This window comes from Cyanistes caeruleus, chromosome 11 (genome assembly GCF_971803275.1).
Source record: "Cyanistes caeruleus chromosome 11, bCyaCae1.hap1.1, whole genome shotgun sequence".
Classification (NCBI taxonomy): domain Eukaryota; kingdom Metazoa; phylum Chordata; class Aves; order Passeriformes; family Paridae; genus Cyanistes; species Cyanistes caeruleus.
In genome coordinates, this window is record NC_141711.1 from 13,504,768 (window position 1) to 13,516,974 (window position 12,207).

General features: G+C 37.4%; 1 protein-coding gene across 2 annotated transcripts in view; it reads right to left on the reverse strand.

The window, feature by feature from the left end:
- Window positions 1-12,207, reverse strand: part of CACNA2D3 (calcium voltage-gated channel auxiliary subunit alpha2delta 3) — a 413,270-nt gene that overhangs the window by 256,442 nt on the left and 144,621 nt on the right. For both annotated transcript variants that reach the window (XR_015275129.1, XM_086846678.1), the window contains one exon: window positions 8,706-8,765. Coding sequence is in view for 1 of the 2 variants with exons in the window: in XM_086846678.1 (XP_086702804.1) it covers window positions 8,706-8,765 (60 nt within the window). In the remaining variant the exon portion in view is untranslated. The remainder of the gene's footprint in view (window positions 1-8,705; window positions 8,766-12,207) is intronic.

The window sequence follows — 12,207 nt, forward strand, 5'->3', positions numbered from 1 at the left end:
TTACCTGCTTGAAAATGAACATATCTGTATTTATGTGACTGATTTCTTCTGGTACATCATTATCTTTTATCTGAACAATACTTGTTTATTCCTCTGTCCTATCAGAATAAGTTACAGAATTGCCTTGAAAAAACAATAAATGAGAGAATTACATGTTGCAAACAATGAATTTTATCACTATTCTAAACAGAATTTCAGTTTTATTTACAAAACCCATAAGCTTGTGTGAACATGCAAGAATCTAAGCTTTTAGTTCTTTTAAACATGTCTCTAATACTTACAAGATGCATACAAAAAGCAATAAAAAAGCAACCTGGAGATAATTAATGACCTGAGAATGGGAAAGGAAAAACTGTATAGGTACTATCTGTATGTAAATACTTTCTGTTCCATCTTGTTGGTGCTTTTAGATGGGACCTGTTAATCTTCTTAGTTTTGGAAAACACATTTCTTTTTTGCAGAATTGTGCCAGAAAGGAAAATATTTATGCTGCTGTTCAAAGCTATCCTCTGAATCAAGTAGGAGAGACACTCAGACTAGTGCCTCTGAGATCCAAAACAACTGCCCCATTCATCAGGCTTTTCTGAGCCGAGTTTCTCACTATCTCTTCTACTGAATTGTTTTACATAAAACAAATAATTTAATATTCACTAGAGAAGCAATTTGAACAGGTTGCTCATATCCTGAGAGCCCCACCTATGTGATTACGAGTTGCTCCAATGCAGAGGTTTCACTTGCTCAGGAAAACCTTTGTGGTGTCTCAATATTTAATCAGAGAACTTGAAATTTTGAAAACACTCATGGGATGATAAAGCTATTTCCTTCTTATTGCTGGTAGCAAGCAAACATAATAAAGGACCAAATAAATGTAAGAGGTAAAATCTCATGAAAAACAGCATTATCAGCCCAGTCATACAGTTCTTTGACAACTCCAGGTTTCAGATTTCTGCAATTATTTACAGCAGGTATCACGAGGCAAAAGGATTGTGTCCATATTTGATGGGTAGAACTGTATTTATAGAGTGTTTTTCAGCACACACCTCACACACTTCAGATAGAGACTGGTGCTCTGCGAGAGGTTGGCAAGAATAAATCCAGAAATGTCTGGAAACTACTTCTGGCTTAAGGGTACCAAGAGGACAAGTCCTCTATCTGAAGTGAGAAAAACCAACCTCCAGAAATCTGTGCCAAACTTCCTCGGAAACAGAGAACATTATTTGCAGTAACAAATTCAGACCAGATCTGCTGGTTCCACTACAGTCAATCCCCATGTAGACAGGATAGCTATTGAACCAGACAGGCAGAGAATTACTGTCCTTTTTGGAATTCTATAAATGTAAGAAACGACCCTCAGTCTTAAAATTGTAAAGGTTTATTAGACCCTAACAAAATACAATGAAGAACCAAATAAATAAAAAGGACAACACGCTGGAAATTGGTGACAGCAGCCACCAGCTCATCTACAAAATGGCTGCTCCACCTTTTATAGTCCTGCGGGGCGCCTCAGGCAGCCCTGGCCCCTCCCAGTGCCTGTCAGTCAACTCTTCCTGGCCGCTCATTGGTGGAGGCTACGTTCTTGCAATGTGATTGGAGGCCAGGTGTTGCTGTGCCACGCCCCCGTGCCGGCCTTGCCCATCGCAGCTGCCCCAGCCTCGGGCCCGCGTGCGCGCCCTCCCTCACGGGCCCGGCTACCAAAGCTCGCCCTTGGCAACCCTGCGGGGAAAAGGGGCTGTGGGGAGAACAGGGGACATCCAAACAACAACTCACAATAATGTAACCGTACATCAGTAAAGCTGTTCTTAACATACGCGCAATATTCATGCCTTAATTGTGGGAGCGAACCATTGCACCGCCCATCTATAACATAAGGCAGAACTGCACCAAAATCACAAATAGTTGAAAAATCATCTCTCCTGCCTCTCTGCTTCTGAGACAGCGAGTTAAACCCTGCTCTTCTGTGCTCAGTCACTCCTTGTCAACAGAAGTTATGAACAAACATTAAAATAAAATAAAATTAAAATAAAAACACTATAAAAACACTGTAAAAACACTCTAGTTATTTACATTTGATTTGTTTGTAGTAAGAGAACATAATCCCTAACAAGAAAAATGTGTGGAAGGAGGAAAAGTAATATAAATTATCTACTGATCATAATTGTCTTAAAATATCAAAAATATTCCCTCAGTGCTTAAAAACCCCCAAACTACAAAACTCCAAAGTGCAAAAAAATAATGAAGTCATTTATCATTAGAAGATGAGCTAAAATATTGCTAGCCTGGCTTCACAGAACCTTGTTTCTCTTTTTTTCTTCACTTGTCACAGAGTCAGAAAACATAAAAGCTTTGAAATAAAAATAACCAAAAAGGTGCATGGCCCCTCTTTCTCTGGACTCTCTTTCTGATACTTATTCCCTGCCATGCATGCAGAGTGAAGGCCAGATGGAAGTCTTCCTCTGAAAATTACTTTGTCTATGAATTCTGCTGTATTTTTTAACCAGTTACGTCTGAATTCACTGATGTCTCGATAGTTTCAAAATATTTCAATTTTCCTCTTGGCAAACTCAACAAATAAATAGGAAAGAATAGACAAGCTAAAATGTTCTCAACTGAAAGGGCTAAAAATCTGAAAATCAAATTGTTGCAGTATTAAAGCATTTGGGAAGTCCTTAATCTAAGCTCACAGAAATCAATAAGAATAATACAAAACTAAGAACTTCAAAGAGGAATCTTTTATCTCTTTCAGGACAAAAAAAAAAAAAAAAAGGAAAGTATTTTATGAAAGAAAAAAATACCAAAGGAAAAACTAACACCAAAGGAAAAAGTAACAGATGCTTTTATGATTTAAATGTGGCCTGCTGGGCGTTGTAGTTCATTAGCTCACTAGACACTCACATTTCTGTGCACTTTTTCCTTCCATTTAGCTTTTAAACTTCCCTGTAATTCTTAAGAGTTTAGGCCTGTGGTGGAGCAGTCAGTTTTTAAGGATATTCTAAATTTTATGCTGTCTTCCCTTAATCTCCCTTATCTTTTGAGTGGTATGGAAAAATTCATGCTATTTAGACTATTCAGAATAAGAACCACACCTTTGCAGGTCCTGGCAGCATTTTACATCCTAGCTCTATCCAAACTATTCCTCCAGCTGGATGAACAAAAGCACAGAGATGCCGAGTGTCAGAGTGAGATGGAGACGAACCCCTTGAGAGCAGAGCCTGGGTGAAGCACCTCAGTAAAGAGCTCCAGAGGCAGATCTTACAGATGTATAGGTTGTAATGCTCTGCAGCTACTTCTGAAGGAGCTGTGCAGAAGTTTACAGCTTAGATTTGTGTGAGCTAGGGATCTCTTCCTCCTCTTGCCTTGTTGGAAGCTCCAGCTGCGGTGTCCACATCCCACCCAAACAGAGCTGAGAGCACATGGGCCTGCAAAATGTGTCAAGGAAAGTCTGAAAAGGAATTTAGGCTGTTTCCAGGCTTGGAGTTTAGACAGACTGAATTCTGATGTAGAAAATGTGCAGCTTGGATAAATAATCCATGAAGTACGTCAAACTTCAGATGTTGCAGAGCTATTGTAAATGCACTTTCAAAAAGTCATTTCAATTGCTGGTTACAAGTGCTTCAAGTCCAACAGGATTCCCTTTCCCATTGTGGATGTTCAGGACCCTTCAAGAGCTGACTTCAGAGGGCATAATTCTAACAGCCAGAAAAATATTAATAGACTAAATCTCGTTATCATGTGTCTCATGCAATACTAGTGAGATAAATACACAAACAGACTTGTCTGAAATACTAACATAAAAGTAATGCATGAGTTACAATAGGAGTTTCATAAGATTATGTGGAATAGCTCAGTTCTCATTTGTCTTTTGTCCTTTTATTTCTCAGTACCTGATGTCAATGTCTTTATTATCTATTTGTTTAAATTTTTATTAAATCCCTAAGAATTTAATAATCCATCCTTATAAATTTTTGCCTGGAAAATATTAAGTATATACTAAATAAACATCTAGGCTACTATTTTTTTTTTTTAAAATAGCATCAATTTAGTTTATGATTTTATATCTATATTTAAGTTCCATATGTAGCAGCTAAATTGTAAAATTAGAAAAAGTCAGAAAGAATTAGATTACATTAAATTAGAAAAGTCAGACAGAAAAAGTCAGGCAGCTCCCCTTAAATAATAAACTATTGAGTAATATTAACAGTTGGAGGATTAGACCTAGAAGCTGTAAACCAAATGAACTGGACTAATTGTGTTCCTCAGACCTCTTTTACCTCTTTTGTGCTTTCTCCTAAACATCTGAAGTCTTACTTTTTGTAGATTTTTCAAAATATGTATAAAAAAGTGCATTGTTCACATGTGTAAACCACTAGAAACCCCTTAACTATTCATCTGCTGATTTCACAAGATTTTTTATGTAGCCAACACACATAGTCTGAGAGTAAGGATGTGATTTTTCAAGGACACAAAATGCAATTTAGAGTTAACAGACAGCAAAATCTGGCAGTCAGGTACCTAACTCTGGTATAGTTTTGTAAACCTTTTCTGTAGGGCCCAGCCATATGTTATAGATCTTAGAAAAATGAATAATGAAAAACAGCCTTACAACAGTATTCCTTTTTTATCCCACTGAATTAACTTTAAGAGTATTCTTAAAAGAAACAAATCTTTTCCTAAAAACTATTTGATTAATCCTCTTCTAGTTTTTGGGCATAGAACTGGAATAAGGTCAACTGTCTTAACACATTGGCACTTGAACCTTTCCTATCTTATGCAGGAAGTAAAACTACAATGACAATCAGCAAAATAAAATTTGGTAATTCTGGTGCACCAACTGTGCACTGGCTTTGATTCTAGCAGAAAAAAATAACCTTGCTTTTTTATCATCACATCACACTCATGCAGAGAAAACTCGGCAGGAATGTAAAGCAAATGAACTAATGAACTTAATTAACACAGAGAAAATGAAAGAACTACCCTACAGATGTGTATTTGTAGTGAAATCAGTCAGCAAATGAACAAGTAGCATGACAAAATTTTATATTACTTCCTCCTGTCACTGGGGTCAGAAGTATTAAAACTGGATAAGAACTAAGTTGTTATAAATCTTTCTTCTAAAATTAATGGGGGTTTTTGTTTGTTTGTAAGAAACAAAGCGCAAGTTATCTTTACTGCCACATTGAGAACTCAATGGGCACCAGCCCCAGAGCTGAGCATCCTCCTCCTGAGATTATGGAAACCCAGACAGAGTCCATCCTGCCAGGGGATCCTGCCCTCCCTCTGTCCAGGTTTGTGTGCACAGAGCTCAGTTCCAGGGACATGAGCCACCCCAGCCCGAGGCTGCTGGCTGAGGCTGCTCCACCACCCACTGCAGGAGGCAGCAGCTGCCCGTCACCTTGGTGCGCTTTCACCCTTCGAAAGTCTGGCTTCCAGTGCTTTGATGAAGTGTGGTGGGAGGAGGGAGCCTCTAAACCTATGTGGTTGTATCAGCTGCATATGCAACAAATTCTTACATACAGGGCAGCTCCAGGGAAGAGTTTTCCACTTCAGAGCCTCTTGCAGGGTTCTGAACACCAAACCCACCAGTGTTTCTGTGAGCTGTAACAAGGCATTTCACATCTTAGGAAACACACCCCCAAGCACAGAGGTAGTAAAAGATCAGGAAGAAAAATTTCAGTTAACAATAATTATAATTTTTTTTTTTTTAAATATCATCTCCTAGCAGAAGATGTTATCCTCTTTTATTATCGTTCTCCAATTTTTTTTTCTCTGGCAAATGGCTAAGCCAAGAAAACTGAAGGATAGTTGTAGAATCAAAGCCAGCAACAGCCAATACTCTTGTACTCTTGCTGGGTATATGAGGATGGCAGTTGACCTCTGTGCTGGGGTTTTTCCATTATGTTAAAATTAAAAATGTTAATGTTAAAATGTTATGTTAAAAATCAGGGGAATGATAATTTTAAGCAAAGGTGAGCACAGAAACATTCCCATCTAAAGGAACTGAAGCAATTCTTTACACCTGTGAATATATTGTGACAGGGCAACTTGCTGTAGTAATGCAAATGGTACCTTGTTTTACATCCCCAAATATATTAGGCATGACTAAAGAAATTACACTTTCTTGAAAATAATATTTAATAACACAGAATGACTTGCACCCATACCCATGAGGTAGGAAAACCCTGGCCTGAGACTCAAATATAGGTAGTATTTTGATAGTTATTTCCTTATAACCTCACATCCCTAACAGAAAAGGGAAAAAAAATCTCCCAAACCCCAAATATTGCAAGGTAAATCTTTAAAGTCTGCTTTCAGTGATTCATAGTTTGGCCATTACTCAAACATGTAATGCTGATGAGTTAAACATCACATCACCCATTTTGATTTATTCCTTTCAATTCTCTGAGAATTTTATTTATGTTTAGAACTACAAGACTGGTGGTGATTCAATTCAAGGATAGATAGTTGAGTGCTTAGACCATTACACAGAATTACAGTGTATTGATTAGAATACCTATGGAATACCTAAGGACAAAACTAATAACATTACTAAGAAAAATGCCCTGAAGGGATCAGGTTTAGTGTAACCAAGTAATACTATTTCAGCATTGCTGAAGAGAATACCAGCAGTCTAAAAGGTGAACTCTTACAGTTATTACTTGCTTTAAGTTGGCACTTTTCTGCAGTCAATGAAAATATTAATATTATTTTATTTCTCCCTTTTATCATTTTTATGTACTAATATTATCTATGCTGTCCTCAGGACACAGAAGACCAAATCCACCACAGTGTTTCTGTGAACCATAACAAGGCAGTTCATATCTTAGGAAACACACTCCCAAGCACAGCGGCAGTAAAAGATCAGGAGGCCAAATTTCAGTTAATAATAATTATAAATGTGCTTTCTGAATTTCCAGAATATCTGAGCACAAAGAGCACAGGCTGGTGCTGTATCACATGTCACTAATTCAGAGCATTTAATCCTGCCCTCCACACATCAGCCAAAGCAATACAAATGCCAAAAATTCATCTTTGATGGCAGAATTGTACACACCGTACATTATATAAGCCTTCTGTCCCCTTCCACTTGAATGTACACTATCAAATCATCCTGGCCATTACTTTGTATTGAGCAGATGGTATTATGAGATTTTTGATAAAGAACAACAATCACCCAGCAAGGGTTGCAGAGGGGTCGCTGAAACCCAGATTAACAATTGATTAGCTTTAATGGACTGTGACAGTAATAAACAACAGAGCTCCATACAAAGATTTGATTGTCCTGTTAATGCTGCTGACACAAATGGCTTTTAACTGGCTTCCTGAAAGTGTTAATATCATCAGAGCCTCAGCAAATGAAGGACTTTGTCAAAGTGAGAACTGTCCTGCAGTGAAGAAGCATTTACTGCAGCCCTCTAAAACATCTTCTATAAAGTGTGTTTCTGATTTATTCAGACAATAGTTCCTATTTCTCCAAGGCTTAAAGTTCAATAAAATGAAACACAGCACACTTCTACAAGGCTGGAGTATAATAGAACTCTAAAGCATTCGAATACAGAACCCAGCACTCCTCAAATATACAACAATAATGTGAATTATCATTTTCAGTGGGCTCATTTTATCCTTGCTCCAACCTGGGCTGACAGATCTCAGTATCACTGCTTTCTAAACTCAATTTTTTTATGCTTGGTTCTGATAAGTTGACCCTATTTTTAATTCCTTTCTGCATAGAAATCAGTAATTTGCATCACATTTTCATTAAAATAAAGTGGTTTGTGATTACTGGAAGTAACCATGGCAAAATGTGAAAACAGATCTTAACAGATCTGTTTATTTCTTAGATACACATATGGGAAAATGTCTATGGAAAAAGTCTCTGTTTCCTTTAATTCTTTAAGCCCAAAATTTAAAATAGACTTATGGCAAATATTCACAGAAGGTTTTAAAATTAAAACTAGGTAGAGGCAAAGTAGACAAAACTCCACCTAACATGGCATTCAAGAATCGATCGATAGAGGAATTCAATTAAAGGTAAGGAGGTATTTACCCATCTATTGAGTAAGACTTTCTGTTAAACTTTCAATGTCAGGTTAAATTACTTTGTTTCTAAAATGAATTTTTTATTTTTGGTTTGTTTGTGTTTTTTTTTTAAATTATGTGTCTTATTTAGGCAAAGGCTTTTGGTTTAAACATTTTTGGCTGTGAGCTGCCACGGTGCTGCTCCCTCCTCTGTTGTGCCTAAGGGCAACACACAACAATGCTGCAGCTCTAAGGGCTCCCAGGAAAAACCAGCGTCTGCTTGAGACACAGATCCAAACACAAACCACTTGCACAAATCAAAGTCATGCTAATCCCATCCCTGTGGGTCCCACCCCATCTGCAAATTCGACTCTCTACAGAGCAGTTCCTTACTGCAGCAACACAACACGAGGCCAATTGCTGTGGTTAAAAACGTGACCTGCGTGGATATGCAAGGGAATTTAAATGAAATCTCTGAAAGAGCAAAATCCACCTGCTCGGTGTCCCAACACACAAGCACTAACTACATAACCTGTCAAAATACTGAGCCAACCCTCATTAATTCCATTTTCTCTAATCATCATCCTTCTTTTACATGTTTGGCTTTCTATAGCAGCTCTTCAAGCAGGCTATTGTATAAAACATTATATATACTCTGATGATAAACATCCAAGAAAGTAATTATTTACTACCTGTAAGTCAGCATCAAATTCATGTTTCAGGTAAGCATCTTCTGCAGCTTCAACAAGGCGCTGAAAAGGAAAAAAAGGCGTGTTTTGAAATAATGGATAACAACTTTATAACCTGGTGGAAAACAGAGATTGTTTGAGCATTGTGCAATTTAACTGCTCTCATATTCATTGAATAGAAATAATGATCCAGATATAAAAAAAGAAATATTTTTTTTAACCCTCAGTATCCATTGTTGGTGGTATAAAACTCTAAAAACAGTTCACCTATTAATAAATAAGTCTCTTTTTCACCAGTGCTCTGCTTCCCATAGCTCCCATTCTGAAATTATTTTTGAGAGAACAAAAATAAAGTTGATTTCACATGGTCTTTATTTTGCACATAGGAGCCCTCTTCAAATCTTCCTTAACATTAAAACAGGAGGTATTCCCTAATGCACTTGATTTCAAGAAACTGACATAAAAATGAATTTCTAAGTTACACATCAACTATAAATGATAAGAAAAATAGAGACTAGGTTTGTTTACAGAGCATACTGAAATCCTACATTAATGTGGTACATTACCACAAGATTTTTCTGCAATTACAAAGTAACATTTACTGAATGGCAGCAATTGAATAGTATTTTTGCCCTCTTAACAATATCCAGAACTCCTTGTAGTAGTAATTGTTCCTCACCATTATCATCTGACAGGAAAAAAACACAGTTGCACCAAAAAATAGCTACCTGAACCATTTAATTCATAGAGGGATTTGCTGCAGATTTTCTATTGGGAAATGGCATTATACCCTTTCTAAGGTTTTGCTCAGGGTTCTTTATACTTCAGAGTATTTTAGCCATGGAAGAGACTCATTCTAGTTCTCATTTAATCTACCTGAGCATTCATATATATCCAAGCCAAGATCAAACAAAGAATACTCTGTGTCTTTATTTTCTTTGCTCTATCAGACACTGGTACACATAGATATTTTCACATATTTTACATCATAAAGCGAGGTCCAGACTCTCATTAACAATACGCAGAGTGGGCAGCCATGCACACATTTTTTCTCCCTTTTCATAACAGTTTGCACATTTATCAAGTCTTTGGATATAAATCAAAATGAAATCAGAATTCATATTGATTGCTATAAAGTTTGAGCTATAATGGAAACTGAACCAAGAAAAATAATTCTGGTTGCCAATGCAGAACAAATGGTTGAGCAGAATGCTGACAGTCTGAGCAGAGCTGTGGTGGCTGCAGGGAGGGTTTGGGCTCTCAGAGCAGCAGCGAGTCCCAGCCCCTCCTCACTGCTCCATCCCATCTCCCACTCACCCACGGCCAGCACCAGCCCCAAAACCTGGAGTTTCTGCTGGGCTTCTTCCCCCTCATGCCCTGCACACCCCATGGGGAGGCTCTCCAGACATCTCTTTGGTGCAGAATTGCAATCTCAACCATACAATTAAAAATGGGAGATGCTCCTGGTAGCTCAGCTGATACAGAGAAGCAAAAGGTCACCACAGCCCTTCCTGACACCTGACTGGCTCCAGCTTTAAACATCTTGTCCTGTGAAAACCCAGCTGCTCACAGCAAACCCATTTGACCCGAACTGGAACTGGGCTGGACTGGTTCTGACATTGGGCAAATCAAACCAGAGCTGAACTGGCAAAATATCCCAGCTCACCTTCCTACATACAGGGGTAAAAGAACCCAAAAATAACAACGCATCCAACCCACTGCAGGAGGGGGATCCCTGGAAGACATTTCAGATGAAATTGTGAACTTCTGTGTCATTGTTCCCACTACTCCTGAACTCTCTGAATATTACCAAGAGCAGACCTTGCAGTGTGAAACATTAATGAACATTCATTTGAGCCACAAATTTTTGTCTTTAGACTCTAAAAAGGGAAGTAACACAAATTTCTTCCTCTGAGGGGGAAGCCTTATAGCAACTGAAACAAATCCACACACATTTGAACATTCTCAGCAGCCCATCTATATTCAGCATGCTAGTGACCCACTGAAAGGATTTTACAAATACAGCCCTCATTTTTCAAACATGAAAAAGGCCTTTTATGTAAAATAACTACTCTAATTCAATGCATTACTGCAGATGTGTTTTTCCTTATTATAAAGCCATAGGTGTATTACTACTCTATGCTCACCTGATACAAAAGTTCATGACTGATGAGTGGGAGAGTAAAAAAGTGAAAGGATCAAAAAAATTCTTCATACAGAAAAGAATACAAGGAAAAGAAAACCGTGTTTTTCTTTCTGTGCTGAGATACTTAATCATCAAAAAAAAATTATTATAGTATTTCATGAGATACCAGTGATATTAGATATTAGTACCTAGCGGGCTAGAAAAATAATTCATGGCTTCTTATATAGTTTGTATTGATCCCAATGTGCTTCAATTACATTTTTGCCTCAGTGAAATAAATTTAAACTAAGATTTATCCCCACGTGTAAGAAATAACTAGAGAAGCATAAGATGTGCAATAGTAGAAACATCTGGTAACAAGGGCAGCTCAGAAATGAAAAGTACTGCTTGTTATTTTATTGAATTATTCATTAAGATTTCAGTTGTTACTTTTTTCTTTTTTAATGTACATTTCAGCAACATTCTCTACAAGAAACTCAATGACAAAGAAGTGAAGTGTCTACTGACAGGATTTTTTCCTTGAAGCTGTAGAAGCAAATATGTAAGCATATTTTGTGCTTTACCCTCACAAAACTAAATAAAAATAAAATTTTGGTACATGAAATGAAAAAAATTACAAGCATGCTGTATTTTCTATGTATCAGTCTTCAACCACAGTTTGCTTTAAGTATCTCAACACCATTATGAAGGAAACCATGAGAAACTGGGAGAGCTACAGAAAAGGAGAGCCAATAATAAGCCCAATTCCACAAAATGACATATTAGTGGATATACACAAATTATATTGGAATGAAGAAATTGAATACAAATGTTTCAGGGGATTTTGTTGTGTTTTGGGGAGGGTTGGGGGGGTTTGGTTGGATTTTTTTTAAAGAGGTCCCCAAAGAGATGAAGCACAATGGAAGAAATTCCTTTACACTCTGCAGGCAAAAACATAAAAACCACATGTAATGCTGCAAGTTTTTTATATGGAGGCAAAAATCTCTTTGAAAATATTTTAATAACTGAGCAGTTATCTAGCAATGAGTCTCAACATTAGCACGATTAGCAATTTTAGCTTAATAGTTTATAATGACACTCTTAATAGAAATGCCAATATATTTTCATTTGAGTAGCCATACTCTCAAATCCTTGCTGTAGCAAGTAAATGCTTCCCAAGCTCTGGTTATCCTGAAGGGAATTGTGAGTTATCTGCGTGCACTTAACATGGAATGAATTCTGAACACAGAGTGAGAATTGGTACACTCACACCATTCAAGGTTGTTTTTAGAAAAATTTAGCCCTAAATGTGGGAAAGTGTCTGTGTGCACATAAACAGGCAGGTCAAGGGCAGCCCACAATCTCTAGATAAAGCAATTA